Genomic DNA, 26,012 nt, shown 5'->3' on the forward strand with positions numbered 1-26,012 from the left:
TATGTATCTGTCACAGCTACCCCTTAACTGGTTCCTTTTCAAAGTGGAATCCCACTGAAACTATCAGGGTCTTACGCGAGCAGCCAGGGATAGGCTCTTAAGATGGACTAGCACTTCCCTTTCCAACTTTCTAAACAAATAAGGGTGTAAAGAGTTATAGCCTCCCATGGCAGCATCCAGAGTTCCTCGTGGTCCTTCAGCTCTCCTTGGACTAAGAATAAATTGCTTTCCTTCCTGCTAGTTTTCCAGCTCTTTCTACCCATCAACTGTGCAAAGACCTGTGAGCAGAGAACAACACACTGAAGGTTTTCAGAAAAGTTCAGGATACATTGTGTGGTGTCCAGTTCCAAAATGGCATAAATTATATCCTGGAACACATTATGTCCTGCTATGTTAGACAAGAGGAAATGTGGTATACAATGAAATAAAAGACATCCTGGAACCCATTACATACTCAAAAGACAAAAGAAAGGACATTATAGGATCGATGTGGCTAATAAATGATGTGTTGGCATCTCTTTTCTACCAAGATGTGGATTAACAACAGATGTATTACACTAATGTCTATTTGTACACTAATCTAAAACAACTGCATTGCTGTTGCAGACAGGAATTTGATAAATGCAGCCCCCATTCCAGCTCCATGAGTGCTGCTGAGCTTTAGGAAAGGTGGGGAGGGAGGTGAGCCACTCCCAGAGTTTTGCTTTTCAGAGTTTAGGCACTTGCTCTCACCTCCTTTTCTTGCTGGGTTGTTCCCATATGATTTCTTGCCTGCACAGCTGGGATACCATGGATGCAGGGAAGAAAATAGGCTGCCTTGCACAACCCAGATGGCTCAGCTCAGTTTCAGGATGCTTAGGAGGTAGGGGCTAACTCAGCATGTTGAAGCAGTCAATGCTTGGGAACTGCAGAGGCTAAAGAGTTAAATCCTTGAGCCTGGCAATTTCCAAAGTATCACTTTCCTTCTCACAAGCCAACAGCCCTCCTTCATTTACATCGAGCCCTCCAGGGCAGGCAAGGGCAGAAAGCAGGCACAGGAGATTGATTCCTTCCTCAGGTAGCGGAGGAACAGGAAAGAAGGTCCTGCTGGATTCACCCTCTGGCTCCCTTCCACAAGGAGCAGCTGCAGAAGAGTTAGAGACAGAGCCTCCAGACCCCTGTGCAGTCCCCGTTTGAGAGCTCTGACAGTTCACTCACCCTCCTCAACCTGAGAAGCCAAGAACAGGAGGGCAGCCTTTGCCATTCTGAAAACCCACAGGAAGGTGGAGACAAGGTGGAGACAATCCTTTACCAACCCTCTTGGCACAAGAGCGAAATCCAGTTTAGTACCAGGTGCAGAGAGGCTTCCCCAGGCATTGCTGCTCTCCTATGGCACACACAGAACAAAAGTCTTTCCACAACATGCCAGGTTTGGGGCTTCTCATGCCAGGGACATGAGGAAACAATTGCCTCCTGTTTCTTTTCCCACATCCTAAGCTTCCCTAGGGACAGATGTGGTTATTCCCCAGTGCAGAAGGAGGGGCCTTGTACTTGTAAAGTACAAGCAGAGGAGTTTGAAATACCTGACCCTGTGGACCCAGCAGAAGTTGTGGATGATGGCTCTGGTGGGAGCTGCTAAGACCACCAAGGACTGGGCACAGAAGAGCAGCTGAGGCTGGGAATCGGGAGCCCACCTCAGCCCAGCACCCCAAAACTACTCTCTGCCTGTTCCTGACCCCAGCTGTGCCTTAACCACTGAAAGAGAACGAGAACAATGGGTCTTGGGGGGAAACAAAAGAAACAGAAGCCTGGGAGGAGGAGGGAAAGGAATGTGAAGCTGGCTAGATGAGAAAGCCTAGGTGAATATATCTGATCCTTCCTCCCCAGCCAGCAGAGGCTTGCTCTGTGAAAAAGATTTTCTCTGAAATAATTTGCATTTACTTCCAAACTTAGAGCAGATCTGTCACCAGTCACTCAAAGCTCCCCTTCAGGAACTAGCTGAGATTATAAAAAAATGTGATAGAGTCTGTCCTCACAATGTGCACAGCCTGGCTTGCTGGTGTAGCCAAGAGCACTACTTGGAAAATGGTAGGATAGGCTGAGAGCCCTGCAATTACATGACACAAAATGCCAGAGTGGGTTGTCAGCAAACACACAAACAGGGAACATGGAAATCTGTGAGCAAAGATGCTCCTTTTCAGCACATCCACAGATGCCACACGCATTTTTCTATGTATATTCAGAACTTATATCAAGGGAAATTGTTGTTTTGTGTTAAACAGCACAACATCTATTCAGAATCAGCATCCCAGCAGGTTTCACACTACACTCCATCCACTGCTTCACTTCCAACAGGCACGTTCAGTTCCAACACAGCATTCACCCAACTACAACGTATGAAAAGCAAGTCCCACTGTTAACCGAACTTTAGCTTCCTAGAAGTTAAAATTTTTATTAGAATTAAAAATTTCTATTAAAATTAAACAAAATCTCTCCCTGCAGAGTTCCTAGTGGTGATACTTAGAGAGATGTTGTCAAGGACTTTAAGAAGCTCTGCTTCATATTAAGAGCTTATCTATACACACACACACTTGCTAAAGGCCATCTCTGAGTAGAAAGCTGCAGAATAGGTGTGTTCTTCCCAGAGATCATATCTCTTCCCTTTCCCAAAAAAATCCTATAAAATCTGTAGCAAAAGGGAATCTCATATCCAGGCCAGGGTCTCTGCCTAAGCAGCTCTGGTTCACATTTTCATTTCTTGCATTTCTCCTCCTTTCCCTTCTCTGGATGTATGTCAATGCCCTCAAGGTGCTGAAAAAGCTAAGTTACTCCACATGGAGTAGAAGTGGGAAAATTCTCCAACTTCCACATAGTTCAATATCCCAGCACAGTCTGAAGTTTTGCTTCCTGCAACACTTCAACACTTCGGAGAAAGTTAATTTTTCCTGGGACAATAGGATTTGCAAACTTCCATATGACATTTGTTTGAAAGATGGCTCACATTGACCCTAGCAAAATTAACGTGGTGATCATTCCACAGGAGAAACACACACAGAGGTCCTTTAGAGAATTCCCCTTGTTGGCACAAAGTCAGGAGATGGCCAAGCCTCCTTACTCCTGAGGCAATGCAGTGACCAGGGGCTCAAAACCTGCCCCCACCTCCCTCCTCCCCAGGCAAGATGGCCCATTAGTGACAATTTCTATGCTAATTAAGGCTTCTGTTTTGTGGGCATTTGAAGTAAAGGCTCCAGGAACAGCAGAAGTTGGCATTCACAATACTCAGCAGCAGGACCAGAATCCTTTAGCCAAAGAAACTGTTCCTCCATTGCAGAGCACTTCCTAAACGCCGTGAAACAGAACAGGGTGCCAAGACAACTCTTGAGGGGACACCTCAGTATTCTGGGAAAGAAAGCCAGCTGCACCTGGGCAAACAAGAGCCTTGGAAAGACAGGATGAAAGGGGAGGTGAAGGAGAGGTAAAGATGGAAGAATAGTGAAGGACAACACATGGAGGAGCCTACAGCATCCTGCCCCAGGCTACAAAATTCCTGGCTGTAGCCCCTGTCCCTGAGCACCAAACACTTCAGATGAGTTAAGACCCTGGTCTGGGTGCTGCTATGGAGCTGGATCTCTGCTGCTTTCCATCTGTTTGTACTTGAGCTGATCAAGAGTCTCATGAAAGAAAAAGAACCTCTTAAAAGCCATGAATAGGGGAAAACTGGGACAACTGCAAGTGGATATCCTAGAAGCAGAAGTGAGGACAAACTTTGGCTGACAGCACTTAGAGCTGTAATAACACTCTTCTCCTATGCTTAATAGCCATTAAAGAAAAAAAAAGACATCCATGTACAAAAACAATCACTCAATCAAAAGCCGAAAAAGGGGCCCTACGGCCACCTCAGCCTGTGCAAGGCATTGGAAGGGTACAGTGGGAGTTTTAATTTCTTCAGTGCTCTTAAAACAACAAAGTATTCCAGTGGCAGCATCTACTCCGTGGCCTTGCTTCAACAACCATTTTATTTGTTGATCTCTGAAGCTGTTACGGCAATTTGTGGTGCCTTCATAAATACCACAAGGTTTGTGCCTCCTGCACAGAGCATTAATCCCTCAGAGAACACTGGGCACCTGGCAGGATGCACAGCATTCACCTTCCACACACTGCCTTGCAGACAGCAGCAAAGCAGGGGACAAACAGAGAAACAACGCAGCCAAAAGGTCATTCCTGGCTGACAGGGGACAAAGAGGCCAGGAGAAACAATGGATACAAATGCATCCAAATGAAAACAGGTCTGGCTGTGATTCTGAAAAGCAGGACAGCAAAAAGGACCTGGGGACTTCCTTTGTACAAACGCTGGGTCAGGGCAGGAGAGCCACAGTTCCAGAACAGACCTGACATTTATGTGGCAATGGGAAAATTGACCGGATTGCTGTTCTACCAAAAAACATGTGTTGAGAGTGAACCAAGGCTTAGGGCTTCTCTACCTAAGTTCATGGATACCAAAGTCTTCCACACCAGTTGCTAGTGTGGAAGTTCATGAGACTGCAGAAACATGTGTCCCTTTGGAATTGAGAACATTGCTGCATATGCTGAAAACAGAGTGAAATTGTTCTTCAGTGTATTCCAAAACTGTCCCCATGGCAACAAGAGCAGAGCAACTTCTCTAGAATCAATTGCCATCCCTGCTTGCCGAGCATTAATAGTTGTCTCCAGAGACCTGTAGCACAGATAGCTTCCAGGAAACAAACTGATGTGATTATGGGTTTTAAAAGACCATGAGAGGCCCAGGTATGACAAGAGTTAGATCCTTGCTCTCAAGGGGACACACAGATGGCAGACCAGGTGTCTGGGGAGAGCAAGGTGCTCCTCAGGTAAGAAGAGGTACTGTATTTGGACCTGGAAGCAAAATCCACAAGGGGCTTCTACACAGAGAAATTCTAGATGGCAGTTTTCTCTAATGGAGATGACTGAGAAAAAGCTTACTAAGAGAACTTGAGACCAAACACCAGCTAAAACAGAAGCATGTTCTTGCCAACTTCCTTCACTTGAGGACTGTGTGATTAGGCCAGGAACAGCACAGCAGAATAGGCTATGGAGAATAGCCCTACACTGGCTTGCTAACCCAACAGGCCTCCCTCCACCTCCAAATCTGCATTTCATTGCAGCTACCTGGAGGTGTAGATTACACCAGGTGGTAAGCCAACCACTCCAATCTCATGGTGAAATTCAGCCCAGGCCAAGTGTGGGGAGCTGTATTTTGACACAAGTCAGAGTAGCCAGGGCCTGTTGGCAGGGGAGCCCTCTCTGTGCAGCAGTGGAGTTCTGCCCAAGTCCCCGGTGGTGGGCAGGACACTGATTTGCACATGCTGCTCACTGATTGCCACGTGCTGTTCCCCAGAACCTGTGACAGCCACCTCTCCTCCAAGCCTGCAGGGCTCGAACCCCCAGGTGAGAGACTGCCCATCAGCGGTGCCCATCATTCCCCTGAGAGCTGCAGCAGTGACTGCAGACAGAAATCCAGCCCACACAGCCACAGAGATGAGCCTGCTGCAAATGGGGTCCAACTCCCCCTGAAACGTAAGGCCTACGCAGCCTCACTGGGATGTTGCCGAGACTCCAAATTCTGAGTACTTGGAAAACCAGGCACCTGGGCACCACAGCAGAGTTCTCTTTCTCCTACCACCCCATAAAACAAAGCTACCCAAAATAGCAAGCCAAATTTTGGAAAGGTTGCCGTACATCACCCCTTGTGTGACCTTGCCTGAGTCATGACTGGACCCAAGAGTCTTCTTCTCTAGCTCTGGACTCTGAGTAGATGGCTACACTGCTTCCCTTGAGACCCAGCGAGGCAGAAATAGGAAATGAAATGGAGAACAGGGAGGAAATTCCATCTCCCAACACAAAAAAATTAAGAGGCAGTCACAGAATTCTCCTGGTAAGAGGTAAAGAAATACGTATGCAAGAGTGAAGGCTAGAGACACAGAAATATCTTGTTAAATTTTTACAGTTTAACCACTGAACAAGCTACTTTCTCTCCATAATTTATACCTGAATTGTGTGTCTAGACATGACATCATCTTAAGGTATGCCTTGTGTTCTGTGGTAAGTTTACAATAACCAGAACTTATAATTGCTGTGGTTCAGGTCAGCAAAGGCGGAAAAAATATTCAAAGCCCCTTCTAAGCAGCTGTTCTTGGTAATCGCTTTAGTCTGTTGTTTTCTGTCAAGGAGACAAGGCCTAGCAAATGCTAAAAGCCAACACTGAACCAACTCCCCTTCCTACAAGTGACGAATACCACAGATAATCTTCAATCCTCAGTCAGCTTTATTTGGTATGGTTCATATTAAAAGAGTGAGGGACAGCCAGATAAGCAAGGGCAATAAAAACATCTACTGTGCCTATGGAGATTGATGGCTATAGGCACCCAGATCCTGCTGTATGCCCATTATCCAAATATCCTGTGGGGCTCAGGTGGGATCACAACAAATCCCAGCATATTTTCACTACTGAGGCAGAAATCCCAAGGCTATGAAATCTGGAACCCCAGCGTAGTTAACGTGCACCAGCCACTCTTACTGGAGGAATGAACCCTGCCGTTATAAGGGCTGCTGGCCAAGTGACTTTAATCACATGAGGAGTTGCAATCACTGCCCTGGAGAACATGGCCTGAAGCATCCTATTGCATCAATGAAGTGGAATTTAGTCATTGGAGTGAGGGAGGAAGCTGTGTAATCTGAATGCTAAATGATGTTTGGGGGTTTTGGGGTTGGTTTGTTTGCATGGGCAGGCTGGATATCCCAGGAGCAGGAGCTGGGAGCAGAGCACACAGGAAGATGCTTCAGGGCACATCAAAAGTGTCTTTATGGCAGCAAACACAGAGAAGCTCCCATGCTGTCAGATCCAAAGCAATTCCAAGATCCTAAAGAGAAACCTGGATCTGCAGATGCATTGGATGGAACTCTGCCCACAACGTGCATCTCAAAAGGCACAGGTATGTCACACACAGGGAAATTGTTCTCTAGAACAAATAGTCCCAGTTGGAAGGGACCTACAACAATCACCTAGTCAAAGTGCCAACCGGTTTTTTGGCAGGAACATTAATGCGGGTGAGAAGGAAATACACAGAAGGTTACACACTGTGCTCCTTCTGGTTATGTCAGTGGGCAGAAAAACAGCAGCCAAAATAAGGTCAAAGACAACAGGCAGAAGTCCTAAGTAGTAGTTATTGACAGCAAAGTAAGCAAACTCCTAAGTCAGAAGGTAACGTCATGACTATTGCTGACATCTAGAAGGTATGAAAGACTCTCCAAAATCCAGCTTTCTGCAACAGCCTGGAAAGACCCAAAAGACAGAGGATTTGACAACCACTGTCCCTTTTTGTCCATGTCACACAAGTGATCCAATCCAGACCACACAAGTGCTCACAGTTACAAGAATATGAGTGGGTAGAATCAACGTATTGATATGTTTTGAAATAAAATCTCCATCCCTTTCTATACAGGTGCCACTGAGTTTTGTTACATGAACATCAGTGGTCCCACTCTCCTCTGTCATCTGTAGTAGTCAGAAAAAACTTGATGATTACTTCTTTGCTCAACACCCTCTCAGAAACTCGGAATCATTTCAGCTGACAGCAAATGGGAGAGAGCCCATACTACTGCACCAGCAGAGGCTGATTATTGCACCCAAACTGAAGTTAGCTTCTATTCAGCTGGTTAATGCAGACCCAGAGCTAGCTCAATCCTGCCTGCTCCAATCCACATGGATGGGACATCAAGCTGCACAGGGATCTGTGCCAGAACAAGGGGTTTAATAAACATTTCAAATCAGCTGCACACCTGGACCAGCAAACCCGGCTGTTGTAGTGCAGTTTGTGCAGAGCCTCCGGATGATTCCCAGGGAGCTGCTCAGTGGCACACTGCTCAGGGCCAAGGGGAGAGCTGAGGAGCAAAGGAAAACCATGACAGATGCTGGCAAGGACTGCCCCAAGATGGCTGGTACTCAGGAGCCAGGGTGAAAAAGAGAAGAAAGTGCCCACTGCTTTTCAGTGCCAAAGCAAAAAGCAGCCCTGAGAACACCACTGCTCAGTGGATCCCCTGGGAGCAAGCACATTCCTGCCTCAGTGGTGCAGCTGACCCATCACATCCTCTGTCCCAACCTGAGTGTACATTAGGGGCTACAGCTGGTTTATAATGAAAGTCTGAAGTCATCAGGGCTGTTCTGGCTTCAGTTCTTGTTGAATATCAGCCCAGGTTTGGTCAAAAGGTTACACAGGTTTTCAAATAGTTCCAGCTTGCAGTGACCAAAGGTTGATTTAGGAATTGCTGTCAAAGCATATTCACATTTACAGTTCTACAAGCTGCCATAAAAAGCCAGGTGAAGATCACTGTTTCTGCTGATTTGAGATACAAATAATGTACAAAAAGATGTGGATAGGAAAAGAAATACTCATTCACTCTGCAATCATCAAATTCCAAGGAGAAAGGACTGATAAATAATCAGCTTTTGATATACTTCAGGAAAATCATCGTCTCTTACTCCTGACCACTTCTAATGAGTTTGAGGCATCAAATTTACTTTTGCTGTCTCTGTTGCATCAATCAACAAAGACCAAAGCTTAACAGCTGAACCTGTAGCAGAACACAGATTCCAGGGTGAAGATTTTTATTCCAGTGTGTACAACATTCACATTTGTTCAGGTATGGGAGAGCAGTGCTGAGTGTCAAAGGACAGCCACTGCAGAAAATAAAAGTGTCCACTAGGCATTAATGGAGCCATGTAAATGCTCATTCCCATTCCCCATGAGGTGTGTGAGGGATCCGGTTACGCTGGTCTGTAAGGAGCTTACAGTTTTTATGGTTTGTATCCCAACTACTGCTGGTAGACATTCTACCTCCCTAAGACAAGGGCAGGGCAAGAATGATACCTTGTGCAGACACATTGCTCTGTAGATGAACTCCTCACATTGCAAGGAGAAGGGACTATTTTCCTGGGTAGCTAATAAAGAGCTGCCGCCTTGCTGTGAGTGCTAATATTAAGACAAAAGCAAGAATCTTCAAGTTTATGTTAAACATAAACCAATACCCATCCTCTGCATCCCACCCAGACAGACCAGATGCAATAGAAATAACTGCTTATTTATGTTCCCACAAGGACCAGCGAGTGCACTGCACAAGGACAGTGTTCAAGGCATCTCTGGCAGATCACACTGCGAGATGTGTTTAGCAGATCACACAACTGGGAATGCTTGAAAAGACACTGTTTGCTTAATCACTTGAGGCTAAGTTAGAAAAGATCAAACAAGCCAAGTTTAGGAGTAGCTTGTTCCCCTCCTTGAATGAGCTGTAACTTTTTACAGTGCAGAGCCCTGCAGCAACACAGCAGAGCCATCCCTACACAAGTATTTTGAGCCATATGGGTTTAACAACTCTCCACATCAGTAAAGAGAAAACCAGAACCTTTGTTACTTAGCACAGGCCTCTGCTATCGAGGCTAAACACTGGCTGACAACAGCAACAGGTTTGTATCTCCACCCAAATTGGCTGCTGAAGAACTAATTAACCAAGATACTTCACAATTTCTGTCTGTGTCTCAGGGGTACCGCAGCACTTTCTACAGCTCACGCTGCAGGAAACTCTCTTTCCGTGAGAGCAAGACCTGACACCTTCAACAGAAAGCTCTAGTGCTTGATCTGGGGAGACACATTTGACAGTCACTGGCAGCAGGACATAGTCTAATTAAAGCCCATCTGCCACGGATGTCCCTCATGGTTTTTAGAATGAAGGACCACCTAGCAATGAACACAGGCCCTGCACTTCCCACAGTGGATACACGCCAAAACTTCTTCAGCATTACTGCTACAAAAGTCATTATGTACACACAAATGAAACATCAAACTCTGAATCCTGCCTGGGTCTGGCTTCTTCTCTTTTAGGCTTGAGTACATTTCATTTATAGGAAAAGAAGAAAAAAAAAAGCCGTTTTTTCATCTCTTATCTCCACAACCAGGTAAAGGCTAGGACATCTTCTAGCCGCAAATTTCTTTAATGCTTCTGACTTTGTTAGAATTGCTTCCCAGATAACTTAAGCCACTGCCTGGGCAATCCTGCACCCCTCTCTGTTATTTTACTGCTCTTCTCTTGGATCTGCCTACAGTGGAGGCATCAGCCATACCTGGCACTGCATGGCATAAGGAACAGCAATAAAAGCCCCGAGCACTATTAGCCTTTGAGTCCTCATTTGATGGGATTAGCAACCAGAAAACCGCAAACGCTACAAGAATTCTCCTGTCAAGAACGAACACATGTGAGATGTGGTTGCATCTGTAGCATGACCCTGCTGTTGCCTCTCTTTTGTGCTGCACCCATTGCTGTGCATCTTGAAACATCTGTGCCTTCCCAGTGACTGATTACCCAGAGACACGCAACAGAGCTCAGTATCTGTGCGAGGCCGGGGACTGAACCCTGAGTTTATTACAGAAGAGAGCTGGAGGGAGCTGCTTGCCAGAAATCCAAACTCTAGCCAACAAGTCCCTCCAGGCTCACTTGGAAAGGTCTTGTAACCTCATTGCCGTATGCCTGCTGGGCTCAAAATGAAATGCAAACTTGCATGTTACTTGTGGATTTGGATGCACTATCCAAGGAGAAACAAATCAGGAGCCCGAGCAAGAAGCATATGTTACGAGTCCAGAATAAAGTTTATCAGTCCTTAATGAGCTTCATGATAGGGGATTTTCACAGAGCCATTCCTCAGTGTCTTTCCTGCTTTGGTTGTTGAGGGACCTAGTACAGCCTGGTTAAGTGGTGATGTTTCACTTGCTTATGCATTTTGATGAAGTCTTTTATTAAATGTTGTTTGAAATCTGATGGTAGATAAAAGCAAAGCTCATTTATCCAGCAGGTTTTTCCCAGTCTTCATCTATTTAGGAATGGTGAAGTTGCTAAAGAACTATACAACAAGTTTTCTTGACACTGCAATGACAATCAGGATACCTTGCAGTGCTACACTCATAGGAAACATTTAATCAGACTTTCTGTAATCACATGTATGTCATCATTAGAATGGATCTACACCTACTTCTTGTCCAGTTTCTAAAAACTATGAGTTTGTCTGAAATGACCACCAGTCATATTTAGAACAGCTTATTTGTGCTGATGGCATTTTCAGCTGTGTATAACACACACCTACTGACTCCTCCAAAGTTAACCAATCTGTTTAACTGTACAACATATTCAAACGCCATCTACCACGAAAGGCACATTCCTTTCTGAGCCAAACACTTCCCTTCACAGATGCAACACATCCCTTTACAGTATTTAAGGTCCTGGGGCTCAGATGTGCAATACAATTAGGACTGGCTTTCACATGAGTTTAGCACTTAAAAGGCCGAAGTTCCAATAAATGCTGAAACTTGGCCTCTCTGAGAACCACCAACACAAACACATGCAGATACCACAGTCCATGAAGGTTTTACTTGTTGGGTGTCAGGCAGTGCCATGGATTATTTAGTAGTAAGTGCTACACCTGGTCAGAGCATTTGTAGCACCAAACTCCAACATGGCATTTCTTCTCCTGAGTTTAGAGCAACACTTCATTCTGACATCTTCCACAAACTCCATTCCCACCCCTGAGATCCCACTACCTTCAGAATCTCTTATTTAAATCTGTGCATTTAATTATCCCTGCCTCTGTGGTTGTCCTTGATTGAATCTCACTTCATGGATTCTTGCCCAAATCTACAATTTAATCAAGATTTAACTGCATTTTAATCCTAGTCTACCACATACTCCCAGTACTGCTCAGCCTGCAACACACACAGATCCAATTAGGGAGGGCTCTCCATTCCTTACACTAACCTGGAAATGGAATAACAAGCCATGCTGGGCTGAGCACAGCCCTTGGTAAAACTCCATTTGCCACCTCTGCCCAAACAGGCACAGTCAGAACCCTCACTAACAACAGCACAGAGTTTCTTCTGAATGAACTGTGTGTTTTGCAGTTGCACATTTCTGTAGTTTCCCATATGAAGCTGTACTAACTTTGCTGCCTTTATCCTTCTAATGGGCTCACACATAGAAGACAACATTGGAATGCATGTAACATGCTTTTGCCTTGCACTTCATATTAAATTGAAATTAAACACCAGGAGAAATTATTATTTGGAGGAACAGCTTTGGTTCCCCCATTTCATAACAAGGAATGGAGTAAGAATAAAGTCTAGGATTCAGCAACATGGGAATTCAATACTTACCTCTTGCTTTCACCTTGAAGTCTACAAAATATGAAACCAACCTCAAACTTCTCTGGAAAATTCACCTTTGTTCCTACTCCTGGACTTGAAATCCCAGTTCCACCTGGATCCAAATTCCTTGCAATCCCATTTCCCCATGGCAAAGCATCCCAGGATAGTTGTAATGGGGATTTAGGTACCTAGTTAATCTCTTCTCCCTGAAGAAAGCTTGTGTGGATGAGGCTTACCCTGCTTAGATCCTGCACTTGCATAAACCCTCCTTGTGCTGATGGTTTTGAGCAGCCCACACCTGGAATGAGTTACCACAGAAAACACAAGTGTTACTGTACCAATCACTAACTTGTTTAATGAAAAACCTATGTTAAAAAAAGGGGCGAAAAGGCAAGAGTCCCTAAGGTAGAAACAGGAATGTGTCCATCTGCTTCACCCCCAAATCTTGGCTCCAGTTCAGCTTGCTACCAACTGCACCACCTCATGTACTCTGTGGCCTCCTTCAACCTTTCCCCTCCGTCTCATGCCCCCCCAGACACATCTTGCCACTTGCACATGCAAACAGCTTGCACTGTCAACAGCTTGGCCTAAACTTATTAAAAAACTCTCTGCAACAGTACCTTGGCCTGCAACAGTACCTGTCCAACTGCTCTCTGTGGAATGCTGGTGATGAAGTCTCCCATCTTCAGGATTTTCCTTTATTCTCATGTCTTTAAATCTCAGGAGTACAAGATATTTCTCCATCACTCACACAAAGTGACAGCTCATTATTAGATCAATTCTGCACAGGTCTTAGAACTCGTGTGGTTAAAGTATGTTCTTGTCTTTGCCCCAGTAATGACAAGACAGCAATAAGAGATGGGAGCAAGATTCTGAACAGAGTCACACCTAGGGGTGAAGATCATGAAAACCTGGAACTTTGCCCCTCATCTTTCCCTTATCCTCACCAACATTCACCTCTGCACAAGTCTCCACTGCTTCTAGAGTCAGATACCACAGATAACTAAAAGTAAATAAATTATTGCACTAAAAAGAAATGGTGCTGAAAATCAGGCCAGTCAAGTATTCTCCTGCAAGAAATTTAGTAAGCTCTTCCTCAAGAAACCATCCCATTCAGCACTGTTTGACAGCAATACTAAATCCACACATTTCATAACTAAGCCCTTGAAAAGCGATGGGGAGGGAGCTGTAATTTCGTAAGTGCTCAAAAATTAAACACAAAGCAGCTGGTTAAGTGGGTAATAGCCTTGCAAAGTCAGTGAAAGAAAGATACTCCTCATTGCCACCCCTTCCAGCTGTGGGCATTTCATATCAAAGGCCTGAGCCTCATTTCCTATTCCTGATAAAAAACAAGTCACTTGCAGCAGCAAGGAAACTTGGAAACAGCGTCAGCAGGTGGGTTTGATTCTTCTTCCATTGTTATCTGTAATTCACTTGGAAGGCATCAAACTGATCAGTGGACACCAATTAGAAACTATTCCTCTCATTCAGCTCTTCCCTATGCAAATGGCAGTGTACACTCCAAAAAGTACTGACTTCTGGTATAAACACAGCTCCACCCTTTCCCCACCACCTCCAAAGGAATGTGGAAAAGAGAGATAGGGCGGAGTTTTTCAGGAGAATGTTTTTCCTGATTTTGGTACTAACTACATTCACAGGATTCACAGCATACCATGGCACATCTCCCTTTTTCCAGAGGACACTACATTGTCAGCAACTCCCAAAGGCTCTAACAGTGCAAGACTGACATAGGAGAAAAAAACAAACAACTCCCTTCTAACAGCCTCAAGCAAATAAAAGTTTCATCATTGTGAGGATGAATGGAAAACAAGTGATAATTTGGGGGGAAACGAGAGCTCTGAAGGAACAGCTACATGAGAAAGTAGCATGTTAAAAGCTCAGGGCTGAAGGAGGCAGTAGGGATTATGAAACAAGACAATGTCAAGAGCTTGCACATGCTCTTCAGAACCCAAACTTCCCAAGTTCTATTCTAAAGTCATTCAGGAGCTCACCTGGGTACAAAACTTTCAGTATCTACCTAATCAACCACTAGAGATGCCTCTGAGCTAAAAGACACACAGAATAGTTTGGGTAGGAAGGGACCTTAAAGTTCATCTCATTCCACCCCTGCCAAGGGCAGGGACACCTTCCACTATCCCAGGTTGCTCCAAGCCCTGTCCAGCCCTACCCAAGGGAAGATTATGCTCACTCCTGATTAGAAACACAGCAAATTCATAGGAAAGTCATTCACTATAAACAGGTGGGTCCTTCACTTGTGAATTAAGAAATACACAGCAGAAAGCATCCAGTGTGGTTGGGAGAGCAAAGCAATAGCTTATCAAAATACAGAAGATTCTCTACATACCACAGTAATTTGATGGGAGCTAAAAAATTTGGAACAGTGTAATGGTACAGCATACAGCTTTCCCAATTATGTTAAGATAACATCTGCAGATATTTAGCACTTCACATATTTTGACATTAGGTGCTCAATAAAATTCTCCCTGTTCAGATTAGAAATGTCCAAAAAAATGGAACTACTCAGATGCTGGAATGCAGTGTCAAAATATTTGGAAATCTAACTGGGATGTTTTGTTGGTTTTTTTTTTTTTTGTTTTTTTTTTTTTTTTTACTATGTATTGAAGGAGAAGATGAACACTTAGAAATTGTTCAAGTAGTCACAGAGTGCTGATGCCAGAAAGTGCTCTCAGCAGACTGTGGATACTTCCAAGAGTGACCACATGCTCCAGGAACTCCTCAGAAAATTTCATCAATTTGATCAAGGGTGACACACGTTATGCCTGAAGCCAGAGGTTGCTGAATGGTCAGCACAGTGATGGGAGCAGACAGCAAGTGGGTGACACATTGTAGGGTGGTTTGGGCTGCTCCTGGTGGATCTTATATTGAAGAGGCCACCAGAAACACAAGCAGAAGGTGGAACCTTGGAGCAGCAGGAGGTGTGTGCTGTGGAAGAAAATATTGGGGTAGGTACCTGTGTGCTACATCACAAACTTCAGTACTCAAGAAGCCACTTCCCCATTTCAGCAATTCCATCCCGGGTGACTCACATGTTTTGATACTTTTTCATAAAATATTTTTGAAGGTAGATTTACAGAGATAGTTACCACATTTTACCACCTACTTACTAACTGGAAAACTATGAGTAAATTCACGTTGTACTTAATAGTCTATAACATTTATTCACATAATTCACTTATTGTATCTAACAAACAAACTCCAGCATGAGAAGATATTTTTAGGAGCAAATTTGCTATGTGGAACCAAATGTTGTACTTGGATTCAAAGGTCTCAAATGAGAGCTAAGCCACATTTCCCAAAAGGAATTTCTGAACCATCCACTAGTAGAGAACTACATCCCTGTTAGATCCAAACTTGAAGGGAAGGAACCTCAGTCTGCCACATTTGCAGCACAGAACTGCCCAGCCACTCAGAGGGCACTGAGAAGACCACCTTGGGGAGAATGTCACTGTTCACATGGAAGCTTTTGTTTCATGACAGGAGTTGGACTCAGCTGAAGTGGGGAAACATCACTGAACCAGGATTCAGCAGTAACAGGAACAGGCAGTGCAATGGCTCTGACTCCCACTGTTTTCTCTTACACTTTCTCAGTTTCTAAGGGAAGATGAAAAAGCTCAGTGGCAGCAAAAAGCTCTGCTGAAGAAAGAACTGAGGTACTTGAGAAAAGGGGAACATGCAAGCTCAACTCCTGGAGAGAACTGCTGTGATACTACAGGAAATGTTACTCCATAATCTCTGTGTTGCTTTTTCACACACATGGGCAGTTCTGTTTTAATGGCTCATGGGGAAGAACAAGGCTTGGAGAAGTGAGGTCCCATCAACACCACTTTGAATTCCCTTCCCTTCAGAGCACTTCAGTGGGCTTTCAAACTTTCAGGTCTCTTGTTTTGATGTCCTTTCTCACAGTCTCATCAAATTTTGTCTCATAATTGCATTTGCTCATTTAAGATTTTCGTGGCAGTGTTGTTCTGCATCTTTACTCCTGGGACCAAGAAATTTTGTGAACCAGCAGTAAAAAAGAGGGTTTTTGCACTCTGTCATACCAAGAGGCAAGTCCTCTTTTTCTTATGCTGCTTTGAAAACTGTAAACACATGGGAATCTAAGAGGTTTGAAAAATATCAGGATGACAAGAAAGATACAAACAATAGTTATTAAAAGTAGATAATAATATTCCAAGAAATGAGGAGGGGGAGACATTAAAAAAAAAAAGGAAGTTTTCCGGTTAAGCCATTACTTGAACAAGGCTGCTCAAATTTCCTATCTTACTTGCATTCTTATAGAAAGAAGAAAAAGTAAGCTTGGAGTCACAATAGCATCACTTTAGAGGTGCTGAGGTTACTCTGGGAGCTGTTTCTTGCCCAAACAGCTAAGCTGCCTACCATCAATCTGCTTCTGGGGTAAATAGGATACTGGCTACTGTCCCAAACTCAAGCAGTACAAACAAACAAGGAAGAAAGCTATGCTATATTTGTAAAGTAAAATAAGACCTTGCCTGGCTGGAGAGCTCCAGGGCAGCTCTGAGCCCCTGAATTTGCTGGGGACACTTTTCTTCTCCCAAGAGGTTGCACTTGCCTTTGAACTTTCAGCCATACAGAAAAAAGGCTGAGTTGAAATGTCATCATCATCTTGGATTCAAATCAATCAGCTTGATGCATGATTGCAATGGCTAAACCACTTCACCCCTGCACTGCCCTCATCCATATGTTCTTTATATCAGCAGTCAGCAGACTGGGTGGCTCAGTGCATTCATTTCCTGTCCTAGGCTTGGGCTTCACTTTAAACAAAACAAAAACCTCCTGAAACTGGAAAATAAAAGTTAGCATCTAGTGACATTTATATTCACCAGACTTGTTTGCATCAAGTCTCTTTCTCCATCCAAGGAAGTTGCAAGAAACCCTTAGGGAAGGCCTGGTACCACTGGTGAATTTTTGACTATCAACTCAATGAGCAGGTCACAGTTCTACAGAACCCGTAAAGGAACTTGAGATCTTTCAAATGCTGACATACTTGGGCTGAGTAGACAGCAAGGAAGGAAGGGGAGAAAGGCCCAAGCAGTGTCAGCTTGAAAAAGGAATCAGGTTGGAAACAGGGTGATTTACCTCAGTAAGTTAATGGCCCACTAGAGCAAAATCTCCGTCCACCTCTAGAGCTGGGCTTCCTCCAGACAATGCTGCTCTTTATCAGCTTCAATACAGGAGTTAGATTCCCAGGATAATTTAAATCTAAAAATGTGCAGCTTTCAGCATTAATGTAGGTGCCTGTCACCTTAACTGGTGACAGTTAAGTGGTTACTGTCTGAAGCTAAACTTATCAGCTGAGGATGGAGGCACTTCAATGACTGAATTGCATTTAACAGCTTGCTCTAGCAGAGGGCAGTTTTCCCACTGAAGGTGTGTTACAGCAAGCCAGTCTGCTCAGGAGTCTGTCATACTTTGGGGCTAGACACCCACACTGAACTGCTGCTTTTGCAAAAGAAAAGCTGACCTGCCATTTGGGAGATCACAACAAGTTATAATATCAGAAATAGCTGCAGCCTCTGAGTGCTTTCAAATTCTTTGACTTCTTTCCTTGGTTCACCTTCTCCCCATCCTGTCTTCCCTCATAAAATGCTAAAAGAAATAAATTTTAAAAGGGCAAGGAAGGCTTGATATAAGGACAGCTAGTAAAAATAATCTATCCTCCAGATATGCTACAGTGGTTCCCCCAAAGACAATGTTCCAGAACAGCACAATAAAGGAGCCAATAATAAACCTGCTCACTGAGGATTAAAGAAGGAATCAATAGATCTTATAGATAGATTGATAGCACCAGGATGCAAAGACCACCATCAGCCATGCCCATGCACACACAGCTCCCAGAACTCTGCTGTGTGCTTCATCAATCCATTACCTCCTGGCTTAGTCCATGCTACTGATGGAAACACAACCTCACTATTCCAACACCCCTTGGCAAAGGAAGTGTTTCCCTTCAGTCTCCAGAACCAGGAGATGTTGCAGTGGAAGCTCAGAGCCACTGCAGCTGCCATTCCTTTGGCAACAGTGGCTGCCAGAAAACTGGAGGATTTGCAACACAGCAAGAAGGCAAGGAAAAAAACAGTGCAGGTCCAGGCTGCCTCCAGTTTTACCTACCTCACATCAACTTCTAAAGCACCAGCTGCACATGCAAGTGAAATGAAATATTGAGTAGAAATCTAACTACCAAAGAAAGATTAAAGCATTTTGAGGTTCTACCCTGCTAATTCACTGTGGCTTTATCACTGCACTGCTTTTGTTTTGCTTCAGTTTAGTTTTCTGTTTCCTTTTGTCTGCTGTTTCCAGGAAGAACTCACACAGATAAGCATCCCACCCTGTCAGAGGAACCAAACTTGCAGTAGGGGAGAGCACAGAAAGGAAAAAGTACAAAAGGCCTTATATTGCGTTGCCAGAAACCCGAAAACAGCCTCTTTTTAGCCTCTTTTACTTTAATTTCCAAGTGACAGTAACATTAAGAACTAACATAAGGAGTAAGTAAATATTTCCATTTTGAAGTTGACAGCTTGAAGGGCCATGCAGACCACTAGCCCCAGTATTTACACTAAAAACTAAGTGGCATAACCCTCCTGCACTAGAAAGGGGACTTTTGTTATTTTCCTCTTTCATTCAAGGGTATGGGACTGTCAGTAGCACCAGATGTTCTAGGGAGAGGAAAAAAAAAGGTAAAAAGAATCTCACACATGAAAGTAAGGGCTTACTACTGGCTTTCTGCTCACACTCCACAGACCATATCCAAGCCCAAAAGAACAGTTTCACCTTGAAAAGTAACTGTATAAAATTGTCACCTCGTTCCACAGACCTGCTCCTGCGAGATCGCTGCCGGCTTTCGCAAACAAGCTTATGTTGGCTTTTTATTTCCACTGGACTCTGCTGAGACGGATCTGGCACTGCGGGAGGGAGCTGGAATCTCTCCTTTGCACCAGCAGCACCACTAAGCTGCAGTAACTCACACCTGTCCAAACCTGCAGGCACGAGCAGGCTGCACACAGGGGCTCCTCAGGTCACAGGCACATCCTCACCCAGCTACACTGGAAGAAACAGCTTTGCCACCATCCCCAGCTCCCCTTTCCCTGCAGGGACAGGTAAAAACTCAAGCTGCACACAGCAGCTTCTCTCTCAGGCTCACTTCTTTTAGCATTATGTTAAAATGTAAAGCTCTCTCCTGCAAACTGCAACTTAGGGTGGCTCTGCCACTTTGTAAGACTTTTCTGGAGCTTCTGGGAAGCTATTGTTTCCTCAGCAGCCTGGAGCCAGCTGCCGTCTGCAGCCATCACTCCTTGGGACTCTAACGAGACAACTTCCTAGTCAGAGATTTGCCTGAATCGTGTGATTGGTATTAAGATATCACAGCACAAAGAAAACGAGTACAAACAGCAGACTCAGAGATGTTGAACACCCCCAGTGACCCTTCAGCACCCAGAGACAGGCTGTGCTGACCTGATGCAAATGGACAGAAAACTTCAGGCTTAGTTTCTCCCATTCACAAGCTGTGAACTCTCATGTCAGGTTCAGCAGATGCCTTAATGCCTAAACCTGAAGCTTGGTGGAGAAGCAGGACTTGTTTCAAACCCCCAGAAGCAACAGTTAAAGTAGAAAATGTTAGGAACGGAAATGGTAAATATGCCCTATTGTGACAAAAAAAGGAAAATACTTTTTCCTCCTGCTCTGGAAAGACCCCTGTGTTTTCCTCTGCGTGATGCCAAACCCAGAACTGTGTTTTCACATGCACTGTGCAACATCAGTGTTGCACCAATACATCAAGGGGCAGGTAGAAAGAGGAACCGAAGGTATTGATTCAAAGCTCTCTGGGAACACACATTATTTATGTTCAGACCTTACAGGCATAAAACTTTCAGCAGCAGCCACCCAGGAACCAGCTTTTATTGGACACAGGAACTGATGGTGATAACAGGGACAGGGAGAAGATGACACACAAAAAGGAGAAAGCACATTTTCTGAACGCAACGGGGATGCCAAGCATGAGCACATCTCTAAACAGATTGAGGGAATCCCTGATTGCCTTTTCTTCATTTCTTTCCCCCTCCCTGTTCAGGCCTGTTTGCAGGCATTCAGAATGATCTGCTTTCCAAGACCACCTTTAAGAGCTTGTGTGTGACATTCAGATAACAATGGGGAGTGAAGGGAACAGGTGATTTGTTCCTGTGTTTAAGAGGTGTAGGACAAATGAAGGAGCAAACCCCAGCTCAAGGCAGCCAGTCCATCCTTGCTGCTCCGTAAGGACAGAGTCACTGCTGGATAACTCACCCTCCTCACAGTTGCTCCCCGTGAAGCCAGGACAGCACCTCCACTCCAGCGTGGTCACAGTTCTGTAGGACATTTTGTACGTGGGCCTGATGAGAGTCCTGTAACTAACACAAACAAGGAGTCAGCAGAATGCAGTGACCTACTCAAGGGCAGTGTTGCTACTAATTCATAGCACATCTTCTCACCTGGATATATCCCAGAGCACCCAGCCACCCCCAGCTACAGAGAAAGGAGTCACACAAAGTATCAGCAAGGATTTATTAGTGTGGATCTGATTCAACAGCTTTTATTTTCCTCCTTAAGCCCTCATGCTCTACTGGCTCTTCCCCACACCTCTCCTCCCCCAGGTAGCACCAGCAGCTTTGTGAAGATCTCACCACTACAAAGTCCTGCAAGTAGCGAGATCATGACTCGTTTCCCACGCTCTCCCTTCCTGGGGACTTCTGTGACATTAAACAGAGGCTGGCAACAGCCTTTCCTCACTCAGCAGTAAGAGAGTTTCCCATGTCCCAGGTGCCTTCCCTTTCCCCACCACTCAGACCTGGGATGTACCAACACATCAACATGAACTTCATCAGTGACCTTCATGGAGCCTTTTTTCCAGCTATCTGACCTGTGCCTCAGTTCTCCCCCATCTGAAATAGGGTCACCCTCTTCTGGACCACAGCCAAGGTTCTGCAGGACAAGTTTGTGAGCTCTGTGAGCAGCACAGCATCCCCAGGGTCCCAATTAGAGCACAAGCCCTGCCATCCCCACTGGGAACTGGAGGGTGACCTGCAGACACAGCAGGGCTGTGCAAGGCACCAGTGATTCTGAAGCCAACACAGACAGTTGCATAAGTGACAACTTCTCCTTTAAAACAGCAGCTCGTCAAAGCTGGCAACTGTGAGTTTTCCCAGTCTACAGCCAAACAAGTCACTGCTGCTATTCATGAAGCTAAAAGCAAACACGGAAGTTGTACTCTACAAGCTCCCCTCGAAATTCCTACCCTTATTTAACAGCCAAAGGAATTTGGCACACACAGGGAGAGTCTGAAGCTTTGGGATTACAGTGTTGCAGGCTGCAGCTTATGCTTGTCTCTCTAAGCCAGGCAGACACAAGCCCTGAGCACCCTGTCCCTGGGGAAGAGGGTCCTCCTGCTGAGAGCTGGCAGGAGACAGAGCACTGCCCCGGGCTCAGCTGGGCACAGGGACAAAACAGAGCTAGAGGTTGCATGAATCTCATCCAAAACTGCTCCAAGGGGAGGGAGGTGCAGGTGTACACCCAGGACAGCACTGCAGTGACTGGTAGCTGCTCCAAAGAGCAGTAACAAAGGCTTGCCAGGAGAGGCTGCCCATGTGTGTCTTGGAAAGAACAGAGCAGCTCAGTCGTGGTTAGCAGTCTTTGGGAAACTAATTTCTCAGGAAGTTGTTTGCTGATGATTTGTGCCAGCTGCCAAACACAAGCTAAGTTCTCCTATAGCCGCTGGAGAGGGGGAGCTGCACAAGCTTCCTCCTGAGCACAGGGCTGCCTGCCCTGGGAACAGCCTCACCCAGAGACAGGAGAGCAGCGCTGCCTCCTGAGAAGGTGATGCCCTCACCCTTGGAGCTGCCAAAAAGCACACCAGTCACTGCTAATACCCACAACAGTGATCCAGGCACTTGTCTGATACGGGCTGGACAGAGCCAGCTCATCCCACCTATTTCTTTGTTCTTCTGCATCCAGTGGTGTTCAGGAGTCCACAGTCATGTGTGAGTTTGAGGACTTGGAGCACGCTGATGTAGGTAGACCTTCAGCGCATCTTCACAAAGACACCTAAGGCACAAAGACTTTAAGTGTCTTGCTGAGGGTCTCTCAGAATAGCTCTGGCAAAGCCCAGGAATTGAACCCAGGTCTCCCAACTCCCAGTCCTGGCGTTGGACTCCAGACATCTTTCCACACGTAAGCCCTGAACCATCAGTCAGAAGTTCATGACTTTGTCGCTAACACCACAGCTGGATCTGACCTTCACATGAAAGTCTCCAGCCTTGTTACCAGTGTCCAGAGCCAGCGAGTCTCCAACCACACCGTGATTTTAAAACCTTGTTTCTGCCAACACCAAGATGTTAAAACTCTCTCAAACTTCATTATGAAGTGTGGAGAGTGGCTTGAGCCAGACTGGAATCTTGGCAGCAGTTCTGTGTTGGGGAAGTAGCTATAGTTTAATCCTCAAATGAGGGAGGACTTCTCAGGGCATGACAAGCGTGGAGCTCAGCTGTCACTGTCTACCACCCACCCTGAATTCCCTGGAGGAGGCCTGACGTGTGCAGCTCTGTTCAGCATCGTGCACTCAGGCATCTGAAGTGGGCCCAGCTTGCAAGTCCAGTTTATTCTGAAGCTGCTCTGTTCTTCATAGCACCCTTTTTCCTCAGTTTTGTGACATGGAACCAAGGTCTGTTGTGACCTATGGCATAACATCATGCAGATTTCTGACTGCTGTTCCAGGAGGGGAGCAAAGAAAGCACCCTTAGCAAAGCATTGCCACCATCTGACACTTGCAGTGTTGCAACTGAAGGAGATGATGAAAAAAGGATATGGAAAAGGAGAGGGAAGGAAGATACCTGTTAAAGATCAGAAGCCCCTGAATGAAAACGTGTGGAAAACACAGCAGGCAGAAAAAAGGATTGGTAGCAAAATAGGGAAGCCTTTCCCTTGAATGTCACTCAAGCCACAAACACTGGCATGGAAATCTGCCAAAGCAGAGTGGAAGAGGTTTGGAGGAGCCACAACCTGCACTGCTCCGCTCCCCAGGGAGCCAAAGGATGTGCTCAGCACATGCAGTTCCCTTCAGCAGGAGAACTCCAAGCACTTCTTGGAGAAGCAAACTACCAGGATCTGCCACTCCACTGCAAGAACCAGGTGTCATTTCCAGGGATTTTGATGAGGGTTCACAACAATATCCCAGGAATGGGGCAACTCCCAGGGAAGAGCCCAGAAAGCTCAGCCCACAGCCCCTGCTGTTCCTAGATCAGAGCCACCACATGGCTGTCCTTGGAGCTGCCTGATCCCTGTAGGATGAGCTACAGGAGCTTGTCCACATAAAATTATCATTTGGGAAACAGCATCTCTTGCTTGTGGCTCTAAGTGACTGCCCAGGAAATGGTAATTTGGGGAAGGAGCATGAGCTGACTGATGAACTGATTTGGGGATATGGAGCTACAAGTACTGGAGAGGTCAGGACACACTGAGGGATGGCAGCCAACAAGTCTCACTCCTCAGCACACAAGGATGTGTCCCCCTTGCTTTCAAGGAAGTGTCACTGAACACAACAGCCAGACATGACACAAGAAAGGGGAAGAGAGTCACATTCTTGGATCAAAGCCTCAAAAATCAAGTCAAAAGAGAAAGGCGTGATCTCTGCCATGACCCAAGCAGGGCAGCCTGTCACACACAGGAAATACCTTCCCCCTTTCTGGATTTCCCCTGCCCTTTGACACTCACAAACAAAGCTGTTTGTGCACAAAGCCCACATGAGAGGGAAGGCGTGAAACTCATTTCCACATCACCAGAGAAGGTTTTGTTACTCTGATTCACTCAGCCGTTGCAGTTTGTGCCCAAGGAGACATCAGTGACCCTCAGAGGCCTCTATTCATTTTTATTCAAGCCCCAGGTTGAAAGTTTGACTGTCACTTATTGATGGGTTTCAGGATCACAGGATGAATGAACTTGCCCTTTTGACTGGCAAAGAATCCAGAAACCAAGGAATCCAAGCTCTCTTTTGCCTACTTCTCTCATGGCATGGAAGTCAGATATCAACCCAGTGGGTCCAACCCCGTACATGTAACTGACACATTGCCTTCCAGGGACCCTCACCTTCATTACAACAGGTGTATCAAAGGGCATTCAGAATAAAGCTTGACGTAGTTCCTCTGATTCTTGGTACCAATGCCCTGATTCACAGACATGCCAAAACCCTACAACTCCCCATAGAATATCAGAGTATTCTGACATCAGATTTCAAATCGATCAGGTTAAGTAACCATATCTCAAAGCACTTGGAAAGAAGGGACTTTAGGATCTCAGAGAAGCTATCAAGTATATATTTGGTTCCCAACACCACCACACCCACTCCAGACAGACCGTCATAACCATCCTCTCAAAGCCTACCAGACACTGATTACACCAGGCAGCTCCTCTGTGTAGCACACACAAGGCAACTTCACCTCAAACCAGAGCCACAGCTGATGCAAGGACAAGAAGCACCTTTGCCATCACGCTTGCACTCAGGCATGGCAGAGACCATCACTGTGAATCAGACCAGTGCTCTTTTTTCCTGCATCTCCAGCTCTTCCAGCTTCCCTACCACAAAAGCAGTAGTTCCCCAGGGAACAACATAACCAGAGGAGTTTTAAATATGCTCCTGCAGACACCAGATTAAAAAAAACAGACAACATGCAGCTGCAGGAGTGTTGGAGCTCATTGTGTCTTCTGCCTTTGCCAAAGGGAAGGAAGAAGACTCTGTTTACCTCTGAATATGTCTGGTTCAAACAACTTAGCAAAAGACTAAACTCAGGAAACAAACCTACCTACCTCCCACGCCCTGATGTCCACAGTAATACTTGACAGGCTCCCAGTCCCAAGAAAAAAGGCCAAGGACACAGAGATAGATGTTTCTATGCCACCAGAGTAATCATCAGCTCCTGTCTTTACTAACAATCAGATGTCAGTGCTATTGCAGAGCAGTGCTGCAGTAAGGAGGAGGAGTGCTCAGAGGATGTCTGGGCAAGATCAAAAGGCCTCAATCAGCAGCCTGAGCACAACCCCTGAAACAGGTGACCCTCCACCTGTGCCCAGCCAGCACCACACAGCCATTGTTCAAAGCTGAGAATGCCCCTTTGTGCTACAGCTCTAATCCTACACACCCAGAGCCTCTGTCTGTCCTGCTTGTAGGAGCACTGTTCGTCCTGCATTTATATCCCATGTGTGCTTTGAAGAGCAGACGCCTTTTTCCAAGCGCATTTCTCTCCAAGATGTGGAGTCGTAAGGGAATTAAACACATAAAAGAGTTTATGTCTAACAGTACTTCAAATAGCAATCCTAATGCACTGGAATAAGCTCTGGGACTTATTATTCAATTGACTGGAAAGCAAGAAAGAGAGAAGGATTTCCCTGTGGCATTACTAGTTCTGAAACTGAGGGGAAACATCAGCTACAGGCCAATCTCCTGGGTGACAGATCCCCAACTTCTCCTACTGACCCTGTAGCAACAGAGTTTTCAAAAGCACAGAAGACCAAATTGGATGAGCCTGCAGAATTCCTTCTTTGTTATTCTACAAACTAGCTTGTAAAATCCCCCCGGGAGCAGTAATGTGTTCAGTTTAAATGAAAAGAACAAAAAAAATAAAGAAAACCCAGCATTCAAAAACACCAAACAAGAATGATCCATGCAAGATGTGTAGCCTGCTTACATTAAATGCACACAGCATTTGTGATAAGCCA

At 45.4% G+C, this 26,012-nt stretch overlaps 1 protein-coding gene across 9 annotated transcripts in view; it reads right to left on the minus strand.

Annotated features, from left to right (window-relative positions):
• COL26A1 (collagen type XXVI alpha 1 chain) overlaps positions 1 to 26,012 on the minus strand; it is a 167,150-nt gene that overhangs the window by 110,896 nt on the left and 30,242 nt on the right. For 6 of the 9 annotated variants that reach the window (XM_032130018.1, XM_032130023.1, XM_032130026.1 and 3 more), the window contains exon 3: positions 20,556 to 20,659. In XM_032130018.1, coding sequence (XP_031985909.1) covers positions 20,556 to 20,659 — 104 coding nt within the window. The remainder of the gene's footprint in view (positions 1 to 20,555; positions 20,660 to 26,012) is intronic. The other 3 variants (XM_032130025.1, XM_032130019.1, XM_032130022.1) reach the window with 1 other exon arrangement.

This window comes from Corvus moneduloides, chromosome 20 (assembly GCF_009650955.1).
Source record: "Corvus moneduloides isolate bCorMon1 chromosome 20, bCorMon1.pri, whole genome shotgun sequence".
NCBI classification, from domain to species: Eukaryota; Metazoa; Chordata; class Aves; order Passeriformes; family Corvidae; genus Corvus; species Corvus moneduloides.